Here is a 26174-nt window from a genome sequence, read left to right on the forward strand (position 1 = left end):
ATTCATTTCTCACACAAAACTTGACTAAGTGTGCATTTTACAGACAAATAAAGTGAGCCAAGATCTTGTTGACTCTTTGAAAGGTGAGCAGAGCCAGTCATTGTGAAACTGTTTCTGAGTCTCTCTCTCCATTCTACCAGTTCTAAACTTTGGATTATATGGTTACATGACTGAGCAAGTGATGTTAATCCATCAAATTTTAATTTTTCTTTCTAATTTAAGAAGCTTGGCCTTAATCATCATAGAATTTTCAATTACAAGTTGAACTTTATTTTTACTGAAACTACGGCAAAGTCATACACATACACATACACACATGCACATACACACACTGCTCAATTTTTACTTTACAAACATATTTAAAAACAGAGGCAGTTTCTCTGCTCTTATACTGATTGGATAAAGTATGATTTTTCTGAAGTACAAATTTTTTGTTGATTAAGAAATAATTCTGACATTTCCTAGATCAGTTGGTATTTGGAAGTGCTGCAATATAATGGGACAGCTGGTGATACAGTAATGCCATGCTGCAATTAAGAACATTTTCTAGGGTTTATTAAGTTTTCAGTGAGAATTCTCTAAATAATTAATTACATGAGGAATGCTAATTTGTGCTTGTATAATTCTATTACTGTTATTTCATTTTGTATACATATGACATTCACCAGACTCCAGAGAGCCACTTACAATTATAATTTTGGCCTCATCACCTCTCTACCTGACTCCAATACTGCTCAGTCAGCATACAATCCTCACTTCTTTACCTCTTCTTTGGTGCTTAGATAATGTATTTGGGTTAAAAACATTCTTTTCAATTTTACTTTTCTACACATGTTCATGAGTCAATGCGTGGGCTGAAACACTGCGAGTATACAAATGAACAGAGAGCTACTGTTCAATAATTTGTCAAGGTGTACAATATATATCATAATTATGTAAAATCTATATTATCAATAAGATAATTATCCCAATGCAAAAGACATGTTTTAATCTCCCTTACTTCTTGGATATGTAAATATAACTTATTATGTTCAAATATTTTCAGTGATTAATTCTTTTTATATCTAAATTTGCTTTTACAATTTTCACATTACTTTGGGACATAAATATGCACCAATGGTAACATCCAGTGGTCACAAACACTTCTCCATTATTCTTTAACATGTTAATAATTTACAACAATTACCCTATACTCATGCTAAAATGGGAAACAAGGATTAGATGATAATCTAGGTCTCACTTTCCACAATCCTCTACAATCCCCATTGGTCTTTGTTTCATTCCAATTAATGAAAAAAAGGACAGTCATTTAGGCAATACTGTATTAGCATGAGGTCCTATAAAATATCTCCCACTTTTCAGCATGTCCCTTGGTTTAAAACACTGTAGACAGCAAGAAGTGGAGGCTATGCTTTTGAGAGAAACAAGAGAGATGGTGTGTAAGTGGTGGAGGGGTCAGGTCTACTCTTCAGGTTTGCAGACCATCTGGTCCTCAAGCAGGTGGAGATTATGAACCCCAGTCTCCCACCATTACCTCTTCCTGAAAAGGTGTATGAGACAGATCTGCATTTCTTTCTACCCATGGGAGACACAATGAAGTTAGAAACCCTTTTATTTATCCCCTTCGTCCAACTCGAATCAAAGCAGATAGCCAGATGCTGCTTTAATTTGACTTTTTGGCTGCCTTTTAAGTATAAAGAAATCTTGCTTTGAGAAATCTTTCTTCACAATAAAGTTTCTTTTTTTAGGAGTGAAAAAGAGTCACTGGGGAAATTTATGTAGATAGTTTTCAAATGGTCTTATCAAAATACAGAGTTAAATTTAAATACTCAATCTAACAGTTTATTCTTATTTCCTCTACCTTCAAAGGACAGATGGCAAAATACTGTATTTCTTGCCTATGCAAACAATGTCTTTCAGGTTAAAAAATGTGTAGATGTTGGATTTATGTGGTTAGCTGATGAAATCTGTCATATGGTTTGGCTCTGTGTCCCCATCCAAATCTCATGTCAAATTGTAATTCCCATTCTCATTGAGGGAGGGACCTGTAATCCCCACATGTAGAGGGAGAGAAGTGACTGGATTATGGGGGTGGTTCCCCCATGCTGTGCTTGTGATAGTGAGTGAATTTTCACAAGATCTTATGGTTTTATAAATAGCCTTCTTTCCTGCCCTCTCACATGCTCTCTCTCTCTCCTGCCACCATGTAGGATGTGCCCGTTTCCCCTTCCACTGTGATTCTAAGTTTTCTGAGGCCTACCCAACCATGTGTAACTGAGTCAATTAGACCTCTTTCCTTTATAAATTACCCAGTCTCGGGTATTTCTTTATAGCAGTGTGAAAATGGATTAATACAATTTGCGAGTTGGATTTCGGTCAGTCAGTTCATATATGTGTGATATATACACTTACTCTAGAGTAGATTTGGAAGTGCCATGAGACGCTCCTCTGATAGGACAGCAACAATTTGACTAGTCAGAGATTTTTCTATATTAAACAGGAGTTTAATATAGAAACTTTTTTTTTTAGCCAGGAAGAGATGTGTTTTGAAAGGAAAAAAAGAAAAATATTTCAGAGAAGCATCTATTGTCTCCTAGTAGAATAATCTACTTTTCTAGTACTGGGCCCTAAGTTTTTCTATCCCATTAAAACTTCCATCATGGTGAAAACAGAAACCAGGTGTTACAGGAGTCTAATTCCCTGTTCCCATGTTTCCAGAGGAAAATTTCACTCTAACTTCTGGGAAGGCAACTTCCCTTTTCATCTACAATCTTCATTTACCTTTCTGCATGGAAAGACGAATAGGATTACTAAGATTAGGAGAAATAACTGAGCTTGAATCACTCTCATTTGGAGCAGCACCATCCTGAGGATAAGTGTAATTTCTCTCAGTGGCATGCTTAATAGGCAAAACTCTGCCTCTTTCTATAAGGAGAAGTCCTGGAGATAAGAATGAGATAATTTAATCTGGCGGGGGGCGGGGGGGGGGGGGAAGTAATGGGAATGTGATTATTCACAGGTTAACCCAAGTTCTCAAATTCTGCATTGCTAGTAATAAGGCTGATAGAGTGATCAGAATGATTCTTGAATATATTTTTTTCAGTTAGTTCACGACCTCAGAGAAAGAAATGATGAATTACCATACCTTAAAACCCGAACAAATTTTCTGGGAACTAAAGAAATAAAGAAAATAAATAGCTGTGGCTATTGGATAAGGACAGTAGCCAAACGGCTGTGTCTGCTGCTCTGTATAGAAATATATTACCAGAAATATATACCAGGAAGGGTCAGTGGCTTTGCATTTATGAATCAGGTATGGGGGCTCTCAAAGAAAAAGAACTGATTGAGGTTTACCATCTCTGAGGTCATACGCCTAATGGTGGACTTCCATAGGAGTCTGAGAGACCTGAGATATAACCATGAAAGATATATCCTTCAAAGGCAAAAGCAAATAGTAGTCAAAGAAGAAAGCATGAGTTATTTTAGCCAATTGGTGAAGTTTGTGAATCACAGTCTATCATTAATTAATGCAGATTATCAAGTGTGCAAAGCATGGACAGGAAAGATGTCTTAGCCTTCCTGTCTCCAGAGAGGTATCTGAAATTCATTTCTGAAGTACAACTCAAGTAGATGCTAATAGAGATAGAGAAAATATCAGCAGAAGCAGTGTCAGTGAGGGATAAATGACTTGCTTTTGAAACTGTAAGTTTATAATGCTAGAAAGGATGACCAGCCAAGATTAGAATTTAGGGACTCCAGGGTCAGCAATACAACTTGCCTGTGGTGCTTTACCTGAGACTGACAGCTCTGTGTTATCCTCATGGAGGAGGGACTGGTCATTAAATAAGAATCACCCCAGTGATAATTACACTCTAGTTAGCCACCTATGTGCCTAAGTTAACCAGTAACTTACCAAAGATTGTTTCAATAAGTCTAAAACCATTCTCATTTCCAAAGCCTCAAGCTAAATAAGCTGCCATTGTTAATATAAAACACCTGAACCGGGTGAATATTATGTGTCTGTGTACTTGCTGTCTGGCACAGAGTTCTCTTAAAGGAATTTATCAGATGACTAGGAACATTTACCCAGATCACTCGTTAACACAAACATTTGTCTCTTAATGGGCATTTGAACAAGGCTTGAGCCTAAATGAAAAACTACCCAGCATGCCAATTTAGCATAATTATGTAAAGTCTCATTAAATTTCAGCTGGTCAGCTCCATTTTCATTTTACTTTGCTCTTTCATATGACACAACTTCTTTATTTATAAGGCTAATGTCTATCAACTAGCTAGAGCCTGAAAACCCATTAAATTAGCATATTATGCTTATGTTAACATTTCTTTTCACAACCTAATGATTTATTAATTTAGCACTCATCTTTAAAGGGTTTTAGTGAACCCAGAGTGTGTTTTGCCTTGGGAACAAAAACTCAATTTATCACTCTGTCAGTCTTAGGAAATATTATTTTGAGGTATAAACTATCTCTAATGAAATGGAAAGCTACATGTTGAAATAATCTATAAACTAGAGAGATAATATCCTAGTCAAAAGACAGGATCTTTTAATTGGCACACCTGAATAGACATCATCACGAGCTATCTATGTATATATCTAATTATGGACACATGAACATTATATACAAACCCAAATACACAGTCACATCCTTCTACAGAGACAAGAATGGCAGAAACCTAAGAGCATGTTACATCAGATTAAATGAATTCCCAAGGAATATTATTGAAATTTTACTACTCACCATCAAATTCTGCTGGTCCAACACCAACTATAATTATTGACATTGGAAGTTTTGAGGCCTTCAAAGAGAAAACACAATTAGGTTTCAATTAAGAAACTGAGTTCTTAAGAAAATAATGAAAGACCAGGAATGATATCTCACACTTGAAATCCCAGCACATTGGGAGGCCAAAGAAGAGTACTGCTTGAGGCTAGGAGTTTGAGACCAGCCTGGGCAACATAGCGAGACCTCATCTACACCAAAAAATAATTAGCCAGGTGTGGTGGTGTGTGCCTGAAGTCCTAGCTACTTGGAAGTCTGAGGGGGGTGGATCACCTGGGCCTAGGAGTTCAAGGCTGCAGTGAGCTATTATCATGTCACTGCACTCCAGCCTGGGCAACAGGCTGTCTAAAAAACAAAATTAAAAAAGAAAAAATAATAATTAAGAAGCAAATATAGCCAGAGTTTTATTTAATATTTTTTTCACAGATGTTCATTAAAATTATTTCTGAACATATTCAAAATTGTTAATACAGAATAATATACTCAATTCCATTCTTATCCTTTCCAAACTCTCTGCACACATTAATCCAGTGGGACATTCTTTGGAAATGACCAGCCCTGGGTAAGATCAAATAGAAGGTAAGGAGCATCTACTTCCACTTGCTACTCTCAGACAAAACCTTTCTAAGCTGACTTTGGGTATCTTTGTCCTCTTTTCATGTTCTTTCTCCTCAAAAAATCTTTCAGTTGCTAAAGGGGAAAGTGGTATCAGATTCATAAAATAGCAGTAGTACTATAATCTACCTCATTTATACCCAAGGTTAGAAAAAACAATTTTCCCAGTAAATGAGTGAACACAAATGATCATTACAGAAAGTTAGTACTGTTATGCACTAAATATCCTTGAGGATTTTGAGGGAGACTAAATATTTCATGTTATAACATGTTTTTTCCATATAACATATCACATATCATCACTTAAATAATTTAATAGTAAGAATGTGAGATTGATCCAGCAACAGATAAATAGAACACTAGAGCAACCACATCTTTCGCTATGAAGGTCACTGAAATATGACTAATTATTCCTCAGGGCATCATGCCTTCTTAGTTAAACCTAAATTACTAAGTCCATATTTTAAAGTGCATATTAATGCAATTCATTCCTGCAGCCTATATTTATCAAATGTCCACTTCGTGCCAAACATTGCTAAACTTAGAGACTAGAGAGTAAAAACTATTACTTTACAGATTACCATCTAGTAAATATAGATTTTATAGATTAGTAAATGATCAAATAACCCTAAAAAAACAAACATACAATTAAGAATTATAATCAGCAGGATGGTTTTTTAATCAATCAGTCACTATCCAGTTCTACAGAAATAGCAATTAGCTATCATAGTTCTCCTCTAACTGGAATGCAAATGTTAAGAAATAACCAGTATAAATCACAAGATTGTATACAAATAGATCAAACTAATAGAGGCAAACACACCCATGCCTGTGAAAATTATGCTATTATCTTTGTTTTTTCCTTTCGGCAAGAATTTTTTTTAACTAAAATATTCATACCCCTTAGCTTGATCCCCATGGAACAGTGGTAAGATGTATATGCGTTGTCTGGATAAGGTTAAGGACGCAATATGCTGCAAAGGTGTGGTGATTTTATTTTATTGTTAACTAAAATAGACTCTAGTCTCTCTCTAAGTAGCACCATGTTGTCATGTAGCCAGTCCAATACGGAGTGACCCCTACTTACATTAACTATGGACTCCTTAGTCTGGGCCATATCTGAGATAACACCATCTGTAACAATCAGAAGCACAAAATACTGGGAGCCATCCTTTACAGAAGCAGCGTATCTGAAAGGCAACGAAAAGGTAAGGAAAGTAAAACAGTTTTCTATATGTGATAGTTGGCAAATACAATTTGGAACAGTTAACAAACATTTTAATCTCAATAAAATATTTGAACACGTTAGAGGTATATCTTATGCAAACTCTCAAATTCTCAATTATCTGAAATAACACACTAGAATAATCGCAATGTTAGTGCATGCTGCCACACAGAAATATCTGGTTGCCTTAGAAGTTCATTTACTAATAAAAGGTGTGCTAGATGAGTGGCTATTTAGTACAAAGGAACGGGCATAGCTTTTGGAAATAGACTTATCCTGACTAAGCAACACATTATGTAAGTGATCTTCAGTAAATTACCTAAGCTATGTGAATGTTATTTTCTTAGCTTTAAAATTGAGATAATAACACTTACATCTTTATATTGCTGCATGAATTAATAAAGAATTGCATGTATGGTACTCAATATAAGCATTGTATAAATGATAGCAATAATCAAATGCTTTTGGTTTTTTAACTACATAGAGGTGATGGTTGCAACATTACAAATGTACTAAATGTCATTGAATGGTACACTTTTAAATGGTGAGTTTTATTATGAAAATTTCACCTCAATAAAATTACACAATAGAAGAAATATTTTTGACACATTCACAGTCAAGTCTTAATATATGTTAAATCTATGAAAGATGACATGGAGAGTTATTTCAAAGCACAAAATTATGTATATGATAACAACATATTCCAGTACTTGAAGTTTGTCAGAATTCTCACCAAATAATACTCAGTAATTTAGAGGTGAATTTTATTAATATGTTACATTTCATTATATTTCTCTTTTCCTCTAGTTTTCTACATTCTAGGTATCTAGATTATATTCTCAATAGAGTTAATTTTTACGATTTTTGCACCTGACTGGCATGCAATTCACGTCTGGTGCTAAGTAAGCATTACGGTTCTCTTAGGAGATAGGATAGTAAAGAAGACCTTGATCTGTATTTCTAAAAGTTACCAAGTAAAAACTCCCTTACAACCTAAAGGATTAATGAAAATTCCTTTACAATCTCTAGGAGTGCAGTGAATCCCATTTGAACAAGTTGGTGACAAACAAGTAGTATAAAACATATGTCAGGGCACAACTTATTTCTTGGGCAGCAGAATTTAAAAACATATAAAGAAAAATACGACTTTCCCCACGGACTACAGATACTAAGATTTGTCCATGCCACTAATAAAATACTGGTAATTTTAAAGATTGATAAAGTAAGTATAGTAAGTGGCATGCTCATCGCACCCTGTAAGCAGGATGTTGAACAGGTTCCACAATGTACTACAGAATGAAAAATATTGCCATAATGCTGAACAATTGATCCTGGACATTAAAGAATATGTGTTAATTTATAGTAACACAACCATTGGAAAACCGTCCAAAGCAGTTATAAACCTATTCTCCCATTCCATGTTTAACTTTTTTTGTTTTAAAGAAAAGAAGTCTAACAATTTTCCCCAAGATCTCAATTTTTAATTTTTAAATATCCATTATTTTTTAAGAAAGCATTTCTTACTATGATTCAGAAACACAGGGTTTTATATTTCATGAGAATAATGGAAGACTACAAATAGTAGTGAAAACCTTCTTAAGTACAACAGTATGGCTTTCATGCTTTTCTTACCAAATGGTACTCTTAAAATGTAAAATATCTATCAGATTAAAGAAAAATACAGACAGCTGACTACTATGCAGTCATATAAAATACCGCTTCCAGTGGCTTAACTGATTTTCTTTGGATACACCAGAATGTATATCTAAGAAAAGGGCAAGAATATATTCACACTATAAGGGAGTTATAGATACAGCCTAAAGCAGATCACAGTAAACTTGGAATTTCTCTGAAGTTTGTATTATCTTAAAAATTCATGGAAATTTTACAGTTTATTTTATGATAAATATATGCTTGTATTAACATTTTATATCTCTTAACTTTGAAAAACATTAAGGCTGTAGAAAGATACGTGAGTTTATTGTGTGACTGTCACTACTGCTAGGCATACTTAATTTGAAAATCAATTACATTTTACTTTTAAGTGCTGTCCAATCCATTTTAGTCTTTATCACCTTCAGCACCACAAATTAATCTTTTAAAACCAGTTGTTGCTTTTATGGCACTTGTTCTACATGTTGGCACATTGTTGCACTTTGCAAGTAAACCTAAATTTCAAAAAAAATCAATGTTGTATTACTATTTATTCTATTTAGCCTTTTATTTTAAAGTATTACCATTTATTCTAATTTAGTTATTATTTTGAAAATACTATATATTTAAGACAAAATAATTAACATGCTACAGAAATGGATGAAGTAAAAAGTATAAGCTGGCCACACCTCAGTATAAGCTGGCCACACCTCAGTACTTTTTCTAGGAGGTGACACTGATATATAGCCTCACAGATTCAAATTATATTTTAAAGGTATTAGAGAAGCTTGCTTCTTAAAAGAACTTGATGGGGAATCTTTTTATAAATTGCATAATTAAGTCTTATTATTAAAAGTCAGTTGCCTTTTTTGAAATATAGCCTATCTATAATTTATATCTTAATATTACTATGATATATCTGAGAGAGAGGTTAACTTTGCACAATTCAAACACATTTCTTTTGCATTTCTTTGAAAGAAGTTTCTGGGATTGTTTCTGTAAAAGTTCATATCTGGTTGGCTCAGATTCGGGGAATATTCTTTCAGCTTATTATTAGTTCATAAGAATAGAGAGGGCAAGAAGACAAGATAAGAAACTGACGTAGGGATTTTTTATTTAAGTCGTTCAATTATGATTTGCACAATGGATTAAAACTTAACAATGAATAAAGGAATACATTTAAATATTTCAACACAAAGTAGCAGAGTAAATTTTGTTACCAAGTGTCACCCCAAAATACTTTTGACTGGGCAATGAAGAGACCACTGTATCCACATAGATAGGTAGCTTTGTTGCATTTTCTTTTGTGTGTCTACCTCTGTAGCAGAGAAAAAAAGACTTAAAGATGTAAGGCATCATAACATAGTGATTTGGAGTCAGCTTATTCTGGTTTGAATTTTAACTCCACCACAAATGACCACTCTATGTATCTATTTTATCATCGGCAAAATGCAAATGACACTACCGTAACCTCTTAGAGTTGTTGTGAAGAGGAACAGATAATCCATATTATAGCACTGAACATGTTGCTAGAGATAGATCATGGGCTCCATAAGAATTGCTGACTGCACAGAATGAATAAATAAAGCATAATACATTATTTAATTTGAAAATTAGTTACGAGAATTCCAAAATAAAAAGTTATTTCCTAAAAAATGAAAATTCATTTTGGATAGTTATCTGGATTTTAGAAAGTTCTCAATATAAGAAAAAACAGAAAAAATTATAAATAGCCAAAAGATAGAAACTGATAGATCCCCCTTAAAAATTGAAATGTGACAGCCTCAAAACCAGTAACTCATTAGGCACAGGAAACAAAAGACTAATAGGAAACAATGAATATACTTAAATCAAGTGAAATTTTCATAATAGTCTGAAAAGATACCTGAAATTTTCACTAGTATATTAGTTTATTTTTGAAATATTAAGCTGGTATAATATACCAACACATTAAATTTATTTCAAATTACTTAAAATTATTGATGAAGAATTCTAAATAGAAATTTTTAAAAATGTTAACAGGAATGTAAAAATAGTTCACACTATATACAAGAGGAAACAGATTAATCAGGGAATGCTTAAAAATCCATTTTGTTCAAATCGCGTTCCACAAAAAACATTATTTTAAAATATTTTTATTTCTATTGTGATTAATAATAAAATTTAAACATAGTGTTTTAGACATTAGACACAGTATTAAGTTCATATCTGAAAGGCCCTAAAATTATTTCTCAGAATTTAAATTTGTTGTCAATTTACAACATAATGGCAATATATTTCTTTGTTTTGGTAAGTAGGATGATGATGCTTATGTGTCAACTAGACTATAAATCCCACTTATTTAATCAAAGATCGTAGATATGGTTAACATCTACCATCAAATGATTTTACGTAAAGGAGTTTCATCCAATTAGTTGAAGGCCTTAAGAGCAAAAACTGGTTTCCCAGAAAAAAAGGAATATTCACATAACGCTGCAGTATGAAATCCTACCTGAGTTTCCAATCTACCAACCTGTCCTACAAATTACATTCTTGCTATCCCTTACAATTGTGTGAGACAATTCCTTAAAAAGTATCTCTATATTTTATCTATGTCCATGTCTATATGTCTCCTATTGGTTCTGTTCTCTGGAGAACCCTGACTGATACAGTAGGTGTTAATCACAATCCCATTTCCACAGGTCATTAAGATTGGCTAAGCACTATCATTTAAAAGAGTATTTAGGCTGGGTGCAGTGGCTCATGCCAGTAATCCCAGCACTTTGGGAGGCTGAGGCGGGTGGATCACTTGAGCCAGGAGATGGAGATCAGCTTGGCCAACATGGTGAAACCTTGTCTCTTCTAAAAATACAAAAATTAGCCGTGTGTGGTGGCACGTGCCTGTAATCCCAGTTACTTGGGAGGCTGAGGCACAAGAATCGCTTGAGCCCGGGAGGTGGAGGTTGCAGTGAGCTGAGATTGCATCACTGCACTCCAGCCAGGGTGACAGAGAGAGATTCTGTCTGAAAACCAAAAAGGTTCTTTAGTTTCCTATCATAACTTTGTTAATTAAAATGAACTGGGCCAGGCGCAATGGCTTACGCCTATAATCTCAGCACTTGAGGGGGCTGAGGCGAGCGGATCATCTGAGGTCAAGAGTTTAAACTAGACTGGCCAACATGGCGAAATCCCATCTGTACTACACAAAAATTAGCCAGGCATGGTGGCGGGCACCTGTAATCCCAGCTACTTCGGAGTCTGAGGCAGGAGAATTGCTTGAACCCAGGAGGCAGAGGTTGCAGTAAGCCGAGATCATGCCACTGCACTTCAGCCTGGGTGACAGAGCAAAACAAACAAACAAAGCCTCATATGGTATTCAGATAATTAAATTAAGCAAACACGTACAGATATCTCAGTATATCCAAAGTAATGTGGTTTATATTTTTATATGTATATATGTGCATGTATATGAATGTCACAATGAATAATTCCTCCCTTCAATGTGGTAAAGATCTACATGTAACCACAGAGTAGTATCAAATTAGTAATAGACATATACATGGAATGGTATCATAGACCAGAAGAAGCAGAGATTCTCCGTGATGGAAGAGCAGTACATTTGGGAGAATGTGGAAATGAGGTTGGATGGGTGAGTGCTGGTTGTTGAATACTGGATGTTCTTGAATGCCAAGCTAAACCGTCTGCACTTAAATGTACGACAAGGCATCAACAGATGTTGAGTAGGACTTTACATCATTTGAAATGCTGTTCCCAAGACAGCTCTGGAAAAGGAGGACTGGAAAGGCAAGAAATCAGAAACAGGGGCTGGAAAGCCTCAAAAAAAGCATATAAAACCTTCAATTATTATAAATTTGACACTTTGAATCTTGTCTATTTTACAATATTGTTATCTCATTAATATTACCTAGAAAGTCAAACAGATCAGAGATACATATATGAATCCTAAAAATAAACATGTGCTTAAAATCGTTATTCTTAAAAAGAATAAGCATTCTTTAAAATGTTTATAGAATATGACAATAAAAAACTGAGCTTTTACCCACATAGAAAACATACTTTTTAAGGAAAAAAGTATTAAGCCAATATAAAAAGTATGAATATATATTTGTTTTGACATTGCTAAAAATAATTTTTAATGATAATATATTAACATATACAGAATTTGTTTAGATATTTGTTGAATACTTACCTCCTACATAATGGGTATGATGCTAAGTACTGTTGATAAGCATTTAAGAGTTATAGAAAGCAAAAATGTTATATAAATAGAGGTCACACACCACTATAACTACGGCGCTTCTCTTAATAGAGGAAAAAATAGTACCTCATTTACTTAGTTGTTAAAATTTTTGAATGATAATTTTGGGTGAGACAGAAATTGTCTTTCTCAATAAAAGCTTAAAAATACAATTAAACATAAAATTCAAAGATGAAAGGATAAAAGCATTCCTTTTGTAGACTTATACTAAGAAATGTATACATGGAACTTCCTATTGTATTGGAAGGAAAAGATGACTCTTAAATAGCCATCTCTTACTGGTTTTCTTAATTTTCTCATGTAAAAAATAATAAGTTATTAGATCATAGCTTATTTTCAAGGACTCTGAGAGCTTTCACTAGCAGCTGCTCCTATATTCGAGAAGTTACAAATTGATGGATAAAACAAAAAATTGCAATAGAACACTGCGGGGCCTTTAATTTTAAATGTATATAGAAATGCACCTAGATATTTTATATCTATCATTTTAACTTTTATTACAGATATATAACAGGAAAAAATATGAAATTACTTGGGAAGCATTGATGAGCACATTTCTCATAACCAACATGAGTTCACACAACACAAGTCCTGTCATTTTTCTCTTACCTTTTTATAAAAAAGTGATCTGCAGGGTAGTGTGGCCATCAATTATAATTTATCTTGTATTAGCATGGTATTATATTCTGCTTTGACAGCCATCAAGAGACAGTATATATGACATTACTTACATTGGCTACTATAATAAGCTAGGATATGTTTTTCAGATTGCAAGTAATGACCCATTAATGGATTGTGAGATCAATTTGGGGAGCCAAGATTGTATTAAAAAAAGAGAAATAGAAAAGAACAGGTGCCAGAGAAATAAAGGTAAAATAGGTAAGACTAAGTACCATTTTTTTGTGGGGTTGTATGTGTACAGCATTAAGATGTATTAATAAAATTCATATTTTAGTAGAGATTGCAGATGATTTTGTCTGAAAAATTCAAGCTGAAGGGTCACACTCAGAGAACAGTCATCAATGTATCACTGTCAACCTGAGTCAGAGTTCCACAGGGAAGTTGCACTGGGGTCAGCCCTGGGTGCAAGGGATATTTTAGCATTTTGTCCATGTCCCAGATAATGAAAAGTAGAACACACTGAAACTGCCAGTAATATTCATTAGGGAAAGTGGTAAAGTACTAGAACCTTCAGAGAACTGGGGTTTCACATTACCTTTGTACTTGATAAACTGACCAAAATACAGAATTTTTTTCAAGTTCTGGCTACATGTTTTAAAGGATATGCAATTTCTAATTATCTCAAAATAAGTCAGGGTGTCATAGGATTTACATAGGCCAAACTTTCTAGGGATTTAAACAGTGTTGTCTAATTCATTTATGCACTAATGAAAAATGATAAGTATATATAGATTTATTTTTTACATTTTAACATTTCCTTCAGAACATGTACCTGGAGTAATAAGCAATTATATTCTGATCTCAGTACTATGTACTATACACAGGTAGAGCTCTGGGAATTTATAAATTAGCTACTATATTAATTTCAGAGAAGTTAAAATAATGTGCCCTATATATCACCGAATGCTTCAAGTAGTCATCTAATAGAATTCAGTCTCTTATTACTTCTATGCTACTTATTACTACTATGGAATGTGATACTAAATAAGAATGATTTACACAGTTTACATCACCACTGATCTTGTTATTTTCTTCATGGATGCCTTTTCCTAAGAAAACGTTTTCCTTAGTTGAACAAAGATAGTTCCTAACATAACCCAGCAAATGTTCCTTAACTTGAGATTTTAATGTACAGTTCTCAGCAAAGTATCATGATCATTTGATAGAGACTCTTTCTAAGGTACATTTTTTCCTCACTTTCTTGGAGGTAAATTAGAAGAAAACAACTTTCATGTGTGGAGTCATACTAGCAACAATGTTACGAGTTCACCATGTTCCAGTACATCAGAATAAGCCCCTTGTCTGCTCTCTACTTACCTTGCTACATGATTAATTACAGGAGCAAAGTTGGTGGGCCCATATAGTTGTACAGATTTCAGACTCCTGTAATAAGCCTCCATCACCCCCTCAATGCCATCACAGTAGGGGTTTTGAGGGTTCCCATTCTGTAGAAATTTATAGGCAGAAAAAAACAACAGTAAAAAAGTAAATCTCTGTGAAGATCAATTGAAAAAGACAAGAGAATAATACACACTGACAATCATAAATATTTTTTGGAAGAGCGCTTATTTATAAATTTACAATAGCAAAACAATAATACATTAGGTGATCAACAATAGATTATGATATATTATGCAGATCATAATATGATATGTGCAGTCATTAAAAATCTATACCCTTCAAAAAATGGCAGAAGAAAAATTTAAATAAGAGAAGCTGAACACCACAATATTCTAAAATTAATAGTATCTTAATTTACACAGGTTTGTGTACACGTGGAGATAAACATATAGAAATCCTAGAAAGAAGAAAACCAATGTATTAATAGTGGCTACCTCTGGGTAGTTAGATAACTGATAACTTTCCTTTCGTCCTTTAACCTATTCTCTATTTTTCCAATTTTTCTGCAGTGAACATGTATTAAAATTAGAAAAAATAAATGCTATCAATTCAAACAGTTTTACCTGATAGCAGGAAAAATGTAAAATATCTGCCACATGAACATTTTCAGGCCACAACTGATAACTCCAAGTAGAGAAGGTGTCAGAGGGAATATAATTTGGTGTGGGGAACATCAAGACAAGGCAAAAGGAAAGGAATAAAAAAACAACCCAGGTCATTCAAGGGAAACGGAGCTTGCTGTTAAGAAGCTCTTACTCTGGGAACAGCGCCCCGAAAGGCAACTTTAACCCAAGCTCTTATTCTGGGAACAGGACCTGAGGCAACTTTAACCCTGAACATCTAGGCTGGCTTTTTCATACCTTAAATGCTCTGTCATTATTAGGTTTAATTTTCCTAGTCCAAATTATACAAATAACACAAGACCATGTATTAGTTATCTATTGCTATGTAACAAATTACCCTCAAAGTTATATCCTATGTATAGTGGCTTGAAGCAATGAACATTTGTTATCTCATACATTTTTGAAGTCTCAGGAATCCAGAAGCAGCTCAGCAGGGTGGTTCCTGAGCAGGATCTCTCATGAGGTTACAGTGAACATGCCGACCTGGGCTGAAGTCATCTGAAAGCTTGACAGTGGACAGAAGGATCTATTTCCAAAAAGGCTCACTTACATGGCTGTTGGCAGGAGGCCAAATGGACTCTCCACAGGGTTGCTTGAGTGTTCTCATAACATGGCAGCTAACTTTCCCCAGATTGAGTGATCCCAGAGAAAGAGCAAGGACAAAGCCCCAATGCCTTTTATGAGCCAGTCTCAGAAGTTACGTATCATTACTCCTACTTTAATCCATTTGCTAGAAATGAGTTACTAAGTCTAGTTCACACTTGAGAAAAAGGAGATAGCCTCCACCTCTCAAAGGGGAATATCTAAAATTGTGTGCATATATTTTTTATCCACTAGTGATAGTAACTACTTTTAAATAGGGTTAGCAATAATTTTAGCATACATGTTTTTACCTGAACAATCACAAGTAACTGGTAATTTATAACTAAAATTTGTTGAATTCTATATACCAAGTTTTATACTAAAATATTTACATATAACTTTCATAACCCTAAAATTGTAGGACAGTCATTAACCCCACTTTATAAAGAAACCAAGGTAATGAAAATGTTGATACTGTACCCAAGGTCACGCAACACAAATAGGGGAGAGCTATGATTTAAACCAGGCAGTCTAACTCCAGAGTTCAATTTCTTAAACACTATTATGCTACAAAACTATGAAATGCCAAGATTTTTTACTTTTTCTTTCTTTTCTTTGTGTGTGTGTGTGTGTGTGTGTGTGTGTGTGTGTGTATGTGTGACGGAGTCTTGCTCTGTTGCCCAGGCTGGAGTGTAATGGCCAGATCTCGGTTCACTGCAACCTCTGCCTCCTGGGTTCCAGGGATTCACCTGTCTCAGCCTCCCGAGTAGCTGAGATTACAGATATGCACTACCAGACCCAGCTAATTTTTGTATTTTTAGTAGAGACGGGGTTTTGCCATGTTGACCAGGCTGGTCTCGAACTGACCTCAGGTGATCCACCCAGCTCAGCCTCCCAAAGTGCTGGGATTACAGGTGTGAGCCACCGCACCTGGCCAAAATGCCAAGATTTCTACAAGGCTGGGGATCTTAGGAAACTGGGTCAAATGTTACCAACTACTTCAATTTTATCATTCGTGAGAGAGGGATTTATATCCACTTTTTTTCTTTTAATTTTGTCTTTTCTTCAAACATTTTTATTAACCCTCATACATTTTTGAAAGCATAAAAATAAAAGCCTTCTTTACATTATAAAACTGGTTGCATGACTTGGCTGAAAATAGAATAAAAAGATAAGTTTAATATTTAGCACAAAGCAGTTAGTGTTCTGATGTTCATCTGAGCCGACCTAGTTCACATTCCTTTAAGATTCTGTGGTGCTCTTTTCCCCTGATAAGGTATGAAGCTAATTAAAATTAAAGTTCATTACTGATTTTGGGCATATAAAAATGTATTATATATCTACCTTAAAGGAACAGTTACAAACTAGGGTAGTCCTGAGCTACTTTTACTTTTTAACATGTTGATTGGAGGTTTACATTTTGATGAAACTGTATGTTACCACTATTTCTCTGGAACTGAAACTACAAGGTCACCATTTTTCTCTTCTTTGATAATGTAAAGGTAGTCATTAGATGTTCTATTCATCATCATGGAATGTTTAATGATTTCTGAATTAGTTCTAATGCCATAATAAGTTGCTCTAAGTTTCCCTCATACATCTTAGATGATAAGAATATCTTACCACATAAAATTATGACTTCTTTTTAGCATATGCTCTGGATTACATCAGGATTATTTTAAATATTTTACAGCTACTAAAATGAGATTTTCTTCTTAATGAGAAAGTTATAATGAGTTATAAAAAGAATTTTAAGACTGTTACTTGCACACACATGTTTTTAGCGGCACAATTTGCAATTGCAAAAATATGGAACCAGCCTAAATGCCCACCAACCAATAAGTGGATAAAGAAAATGTATACACACACACACACCCACCATGCAATTCCACTCAGCCAAGAAAAGGAATAGAATAATGGAATTCACAGCAAGCTGGATGGAGTTGGAGACCATTATTCTAAGTGAAGTAACTCAGGAATAGAAAACCAAATATTGTCTGTTCTCACTTACAAGTGGGAGCTAAGCTATGAAGGTGCAAAGGCATAAGAATGATATAATGGACTTGGAGACTGGTGGGGAAAGGTGGGAGGAGCGTGAAGGATAACACCGTGACCACTGCTCAGGTGATGGGTGCATCAGAATCTCAGAAATCACCACTAAAGAACTTATCCATGTAATCAAAAACCACCTGTTCCCCCAAAACTATTGAAATAAATAAAAATATTTTAAATGTGTTTAAAAACTCATTTCTTGAAGTAATTATGCAGGGAATCAGTTATTTCTTGTTAAAACAAATTAGAATAAGTCCAGGTGTGGCTCTGACACAAAAAGTAAAACACGGGATTTTTTTTTTAAATAAGCACATTTAATTTTGTTGTTTATTAATGAAGAAGGCAAAGGACGCCCTATTTCATATTTCAACAACCTAATTAACCTTTCCATTTATAAAATAATACATGTTAACTTGTAGGACACATAGAAAAGCATAAAGATCAGACTTTAAAATGATCAGTAATCTCACCACTCAGACTTAAGTGTGGAGGGGTGTCCAGCTCTTACGTATTTTTCCTCCCGTTTAGCTCCCTCAGGGATTGTGCTGAGAGTGTGGACTCAGCTCCATGCAAGAAGCCTGTCATTTCTGTGGCCGCCTGCAGTCTTTGACACTTTTCAGCAGGGCTAACAAGCTGACAAAATACTGAAAAGAAGCTCTTAGGGGCTGTTGCTCTACTCTGAAATGTGACTGTTGCTTACTGTGGGAAAAAGCTGAGAGAATTCTTCCTTTTATTCGATAAACAAACACCTATTGAGCTTCTGTTTTATATGCAATACAGTGTTAAAGACTCTTGGTTATGAAATTGCTGATGCCTACTTGGCAAAAAAAAAATACATACACATAAATATTAAATTGCATACATTTGTATAAATGCCAAAATAAGTGAAAAGCATGCAAGTACATTTAGGTATTTCCTAGGAGAAATCACTTGGACAGGTGTAGCGTTTCTCTATTGGTCCACATGGAAGACCTTCTTTTAAGGACCACCGGCCACAAGCTCATTAGAAATACCTCTACCAGAACTCCACACTACTGTGTTTTCAGTTATAACCCCAAAAGGAGTCATCAAGAATTATAGTGAGAGGAGAGCAATGACCCATTCTTTTCATAACCATAAGTCCTGAAATGGTAATACTAGGAAATTCTTCCTTTCCTCTCCCATTCCTTTTTCTTTTCCCATAGTGTGTCTCACATAAAAAGCTGGGATTTACTGAGACCTTTTCAAATGAGCAAAGCTTAAGTTCAACATCTGTGCCAGCAAAACTTACACGTTGGGGGTAATTTAAGTTGTTAAGAAGACTCCCTTGCTATCCAAAAGAATTATGTGAATTTTGTGAGATAAACAGGTTAATGTTAGAGAATATATATCACAAATTCATGCCATGGAAACGTGAGGGTTTATTAACACCAGGTAGTTCATGAAAGGCCAGACTGTCATGAAACTGAACTTTTTGTATTTGTCATTTTCTGTACCTAGACATAGATATTGCAGTGATTTAAGATGAGCTTTACACAGAATACTTCAGCAAGAATCAAATCAAATGCTATCTCACTGAAGACCTACTTAACCCATATCTGCCTTATTTATCCAACAAAACAGAAGTGCTCTGAAAAAAATTAGAGTAGTATAATCATATGGTAATACTAAAGTTGAGGCATTATCATCAACACAATCATTCATTGTGGTTTTCATCATCAATTTGAGAGACTATTTTTCATAGATTTAAAGGGGTATGATCTCTATTCCATAAATGTTCAAATTGGGCTCAAAGAACAGATTATGGTGTAAATAACAAAAAATATGTATCATTCCCTAGCAGTAGATATTTGTATAGTTTTGGTTACAAGGGGTAAATGTGGAGGTAGGAAAAGCAGAAAAGGAGAAAAGTGGAGGGGAGGAAAAAGGAAAAAAAAATACACACTAGTGGAGGAAGAAATGTATGGAAAGAAAATTAATAAACCTCTCATTTAGCTTAACACAATTACTCCTTTTCTTAGGCATTAAAATAGCTCCTGACCTTTTTCCTGAGGCACTTCAGACTTAGAATCACATGAGTGATTTTCATGGTTTTATAAGTTTCTGGGAGATTTTAATTTTCTAAGACACAACAAAATCCCAACAGATACTCATTTTTATGACACTTGGAGTTTGGCATGTGGCCTATTTCATGGAAGAAAGAATTTAGCCCTCCAGCAACCTCTCCTGAAATCGTGTGGGTGATGGAATAGAAAAGTAAGAATAAATACAAAAATAAAAGTGTAGTACTCCTCTTAAAACATTTGAGAAAGATGAAATCTTATATAAAAAGTTATATAAAGATACATATATCATGGTGTTAATATAAGCATATATCCAAGAGGTAAGATTACAGGTGCTTTTATAAGATGGGGTTTAGCTGTAGTTAAGAGCATGAATTCTAAAATAAGACTGACCTGGGTTCAAGTCCTGTCCTTTGGGACAATGGGCAACTTCTGAGCCTCTCAGTTGAGTTATACAACTCCTTGGTGAACTTTTCTCACCACAGGTAATGAGATTGGCAGTTTCTAGAGCACTGCAATGCGTCAGCATGAAGTATCTACCACATAGGAATTTTATGAAGATTATATAAGATAATGAGTATAAAGTATGTGACTCGATACTCAGTAAATACTCAGCATTGAGTCAAATACCATTTCACTGAAAACCTACTTCACCCTTGTCTGTCTTATACAAGAAAACAAAAGTGCTTTGAAAATTTTAAAGTAATATAATCATTAGGGAATAATGAAGTTGAAACATTATCATCAACATAATCATTCTTATTTTCATCATCAATGTGGGAGATTATTTTTCATAGATTTAAAGAGGTCTGATCTCTCGTCTTATTCTGTTTGTGCTATAAGAGAACAGCTGGGATTGGGTAATTTATAAACAATAGAAATGTTCTCACAGTTTTGGAGGCTGGAAAGTCCAAGATCAAGAAGCCGGTAGGTTCAGTTGTCTGGTGAGGGCTATATCCTCACATTGCAGAAGGCAGGACAAGCTGAGTAAAGCCTCTTTTATAAGGGCCTTAATTTCATTCATGAGGGCGAAGCCCTTGCAGACTAACTAGCTCTTAACGGCCTCACTTAATACTATTACATTAGCAGCACCTGAACTCTGGAGAGGCCAGATTGAAACCACAGCAATATGGATCCTATATGTGTTTTAATTGGGCTCAAAGAACAAATTAATGCCGGGCAGAATGGCTCACCCCTGCAATCCCAGCACTTTGGGAGGCTGAGGCAAGCAAATTGCTTGAGCCCAGGAGTTTGAGACCAGCCTGACCAACGCAGCGAAATCCCATCTCAACTAAAAATACAAAAAATAGCCAGGTGTTATGCATGCCTGTAATTCTAGCTACTTGGGAAGCTGAGGCACGAGAACTGCTTGAACCGGGGAGGCAGAGGTTGCAGTGAGTCGAGATCTCACTACTGCACTCCAGCCTGGGCAACAGAGCAAGGCTCTGTCTTTAAAAAAAAAAAAAAAAGTAAGGCACAAATCCTTCCTTAACAGTACAGGTTGAGTATCCCGTACCTGAAACCAGGAGTGTTTCAGATTTTGAATTTCTTTCTTTGGATTTTAAAATATTTATATAATTACCAGTTGAGCTTCTCAAATCTGAATATCCAAAATCCAAATTGCTCCGATGAGTGTTTCCCTTCAGTATCTTGTTGAGTTCAAAAAGTTTCAGATTTTGGAACATTTACTTTTCTGATTTGGGAGGCTCAACCAGTATATATTTGTATAGGTTTGATTACAAGGAATGACCACAGAGGCAGGAAAGGCAGCAAAGGAGAGAATTACAGAGACAGAGAAAGGGAAAAATTCAAGGGTGAGAAGAAACATATGAAAGGAAAATTAATAAACTTCATTAAGTTTAACACAATTATTTCTTTTCTTAGATTTTAAAAATTTTGGTACATTACAAATAGCCACACATTCTTTGATACTCCTCCCATTGAAAAGTGAAGGTTAATTCCTCTACCTTGAACCTGGGATGGTCTTAGTAACTTGCCTGACCAATAGGATGTTGCAGAAATAACATTTTGGTACTTCTAAGAATATGATATAAACATCCTTGGAGTTTCTGTACTAGACTTTTAGATTACTCGCCCTGGAAAAGTTAGCTGCTACATAAGAAATCGTACTACAATGAGACCACTATACAGTTATGAAGCCCTCCATAACTACAGAGACAGGCCATATATAAAACAAGGGAGAGTTGTCCAGGCAACCCCAGTTTTTCAGCTCTCCAAGCTCAGGCCCAAGACATGAATGAACATGAACAAAGAAGTCATGTTAGGAGACATATCAGCCCCAGAAGACATAACATGGAGAAGATCTAAGGAATTCAACAGACAGCCAGAACTAAGTTGAAAAATGTGGCCCCAATCACCAATTCCAGGCATCTCTAGCCATTCAAGTCACCTAAGCTGAGACTCCAGGTACAGCAAAGCAAAAATGCGCTATCTCCCATTATACTCTGCTTGAATTCCTGAGCCACAAATCATAAGCAGAATAGAATGACATTGTTTGGTATCTCCAAGTTTTAGGAAGGTTTGTTAGCAAGCAATAGATAATCAAAATAGACCCCCTATTTGTAAATCAGGTGGGTGCACTTCAGGTAGATTTATGGCTAAGCTATTTAGCTGTCCTTTTTCCCATTAAGTTCACACTCCAAAGTCAATTACTTACCAAAACTAAGCTACAGTCAGAAAAGCTTGCTACATGACTGACTAAAGAATAAGCACCAAAGCAATATTAAAAGGTCTAACATTAATTTTTCAGAACATCAAATCCTTTTGACAAATTCTTACCAGTGCAAATTCGTGAGATATCCTTCCATCTGGAGGCAGTTTTGCACCAAAACCTAGAGCTGGAAACATTTTATCACTGTCATAATCTTGAACGATTTCTCCCACTGCTTTTAGTGCCATACCATAGGCATTCAGTTGGTAAGGATTCATGTAGTGGAGGGAAGTGGGCTGAGCAGGGTTGCCTGATGACAGAACACATATTTCAAACATATGCAATTAGGCTAAATACATTTAACAAGATTTTTCTTAGTGTCTATTTCAGAATGAAATATTCAAAATTATGTCTTTCTGCCTATATACAGTGTGTCAATTCATTTCTTTTTGGATGGATATTAACATAGGAATATTTGTTACATTATATTAGACATATAGAAAGTTCTAAGATATGCCAAAGCACATGCAGAATTTTTCAGAAATGATTCTTATTTTCAATGCCACAGGCTATTTTTGAGTTTTTGTTCCGGTGGTATAAAAGTACTTTTGTTAATCTTATTTTATTATAATCTTTAACTTTTAAACAAAATCATGCGCCTTTAGCTTGAATCCTTATGCCTATGGCAAGATGACCCAGTAGATTTAATGGACTTCAATAATTATGAAGGCTTTGTAATGTTTTATCACCAATATAAACTGAATATTTGAGAAATATCCCAATTTAGCACTTAAAAAAGGGAAGCATAGTGATTTTCAAGTGCAGGCTGATTAAATAATTCTAAAAAATTCTTCACAACTTTTGAACTAGACATTAAGCTAGGAGCCAGAGGCCAGAGTCAAGTCTTGCCATTTGTACGGCAGCCTCTAAAAAATAAATCCTACCACTGTGTTTACCAGGGGGACAAAATGAGATTACATGTTTAAAAGTGATTAAAAATAATAAAGCACCATAGAATTGTAAGTTGAACTGCTACAGTTATTATGGTCTGGGTCATCCAGAAGGTTCTGAATTTCAAAGTGCTTATACTGTGCAGGATGTTGCACTTGAATAGCGATGAAATTGAGAGAAAGTGTAATGTATTAATATGTGCTACCACTCAGACACATTGAGATTCACATCAAGTTGCCCTAATTACCAGCATAAAGGCAGCCTGAAAGTCCATTTGGTTTCCTAAGTGAAAATGGAAAGTTAAATGAGACTAGACTCCTAACAGCACATAAAGCTCAATTTTACATTAAAGCATTGCCTGAGGAAGGAAAGGCTCAGGGCATAGTTTTTCTGATAAGAAAAAAAAATAATAAAAAGCACTTGAGATCCAAAGAGAAACAAAATAAAGATCTCCCCTTGGGTTATCTGACAGGTAATTGTACACATAATATTTTTGTCCTAAAAACAATTAATTGCACTTTTTTTTTTTTTAAATATCTATTTCCAGGAGTTACCAGCATTCAGGGGCTGGCTCCACAGAACAAAATCACTAAAAAAGTATCTTCTGACCAAAATGGCCTAATGTTCCCCTCAACTTCACGAAACTTGTAGAAAGTTTCTTCTTGACTATAAGACCCTGATTGCTCTTTACTTAGAGCTCTCACTTTAGAAAACTTGCAATTGTAAATTCTTCCTCTGCCCCTTTGAGATGTAAATCTTCTATAACCAAGGAGTATCTTTCTCAAGGACACGGAAGGCATTCCTTTGAAATATAAACATCAAGAAAAACAGCAGCCCTATCTTCCAGTCTCCGTGAGAAGACAGAAGCCTAACTTCAATAAGCACCAATTAGCAAACAGAGATGGCCTAAGCACACAAACCAAGTTCCGTGCTAATGTCCTCCAGGACTTTTCCAGTAGCTCACCTCAGCAAGCACAAACACTCCAACCTTTTGTTTTGGAGTAGATGAGTTCAATTTTTGTCTTCTATTGTAATAGTCCTGACTCCTTTGCAATGGTCTTAAAGCCTTTCTTGCCTTTTTAATGTGTCCAGTGTGATTTTTTCTTTGACACTTCCTCCTAAAGTAGGGACTTTGCCACTTGATCCACAGCCCAGTGGAATCAGAGATAAAAAATACCATTACTAAACTAAATGGTTATTTAACACAACTCTCATGCCTGAAATCCTAGCACTCTGGGAGGCTGAGGTGGGTGGATAACTTGAGCCCAGGAGTTCGCAACCAGCCTGGCCAACATGGTGAAACCTTGCCTCTACAAAAAATACAAAAATCAGCTGGGTGTGGTGGCATATGCCTGTAGTCTCAGCTACTCAGGAAGCTGAGATATGGGAGATCACTTGAGCCCGGGAGGTCAAGGGTTCAGTGAGCGCCTGATAGTGCCACTGTACTCCAGCCTGAGCAACAGAGCGAGGCCCTGTCTCAAAAACAAACATAAACAAACAAACAAACAAACAAACACTTCCCCCAACTCTCAAAGTCGTAAATATAGAAGAGTTTTAACCCAATGGTGACAGTATGGCAAATACTTTTACTTCACTATGAAAACTGTAAATAAAAAAATACAATTAATACCCCAGAACATATAAACATTTTAACCTATCATGCATAGCTGGGCCCCTTGTACCCATACAAAGATGTCACCTATCTCTTTCCAGCATCTTCCTCTACGCCAGTCTCTTCACATTATTGCTAATGATACTTTCCCTCCCACCTCTACCTCTCAAGTTGCCACCCTGTCCTGAAATTCACCTTCTCCTCCTCCAACTTATGTCTCACACATACTAGACAACCCTCGTTGTTTATTCCAGCCCTTATTGTTTTTTCTCTTATACTGTTATGGATCTTGTGTTCTGTACCAAAAAAAAAAAAAAAAAAAAGGCAATTTAAAGTATTGAGTCAACTCCTTGAGTCTGGGACAGTGTTTGTATTTCCTCTGTATCTGCAAAGATGCTTTTAAACAATGAATTTGCAGTAGGTTAATAACATTGGGGCCCAACTAATAGCCATAATAATTATAACATGGAACCTAACATGTATCGACCACTTGATGCTATAGCTCACTTAATCCTTTCAACAAACTGACAATACGGATACTTTTATTATACCCAATATTATCAAAATTATATCTGATTTTGCTTTAGAGATGTACTATGCCTTTGTAAGAAAATCACAGTTCAATAGAATATTTTTAACAGTTTACTGGGATGTAATAACATAAGTTACATATTAACCATTTAAAATATATAATTCAGCTGGGCATGGTGGCTCATGCCTGTAATCCCAGGACTCTGGGAGGCCAAGGTGGGTGGATCGCTTTGAGTTCAGAAGTTCGAGACCAGCCTGGGCAACATGGCGAAATCTCATCTTTACAAAAACACAAAAATTAGCCAGGAGTTGGTGGCATGTGCCTCTAGTCCCAGCTACTTGGGAGGCTGAGGCTGGAGAATCGCTTGAGCCCTGGAAGTAGAGGTTGCAGTGAGCTGAGATTGCACGACTGTACTCCAGTGTGGGTGACAGAGTGAGACCCCCCTCTCAAAAAACAAAACAAAATAAGACAAAA

At 35.3% G+C, this 26174-nt stretch overlaps 1 protein-coding gene across 1 annotated transcript in view; it reads right to left on the minus strand.

The window, feature by feature from the left end:
- The window catches only part of CPNE8 (copine 8), a 232524-nt gene that overhangs the window by 23826 nt on the left and 182524 nt on the right, over positions 1-26174 (minus strand). Inside the window, exons 15-18 of the mRNA XM_007968140.3 lie at positions 22734-22915; positions 14552-14679; positions 6505-6607; positions 4761-4818 (exon numbers count right to left, since the gene is read on the minus strand). Of these exons, the coding sequence (XP_007966331.1) occupies positions 4761-4818; positions 6505-6607; positions 14552-14679; positions 22734-22915 (471 nt within the window). The remainder of the gene's footprint in view (positions 1-4760; positions 4819-6504; positions 6608-14551; positions 14680-22733; positions 22916-26174) is intronic.

The sequence above is a fragment of the Chlorocebus sabaeus genome, chromosome 11, assembly GCF_047675955.1.
Source record: "Chlorocebus sabaeus isolate Y175 chromosome 11, mChlSab1.0.hap1, whole genome shotgun sequence".
Classification (NCBI taxonomy): Eukaryota; Metazoa; Chordata; class Mammalia; order Primates; family Cercopithecidae; genus Chlorocebus; species Chlorocebus sabaeus.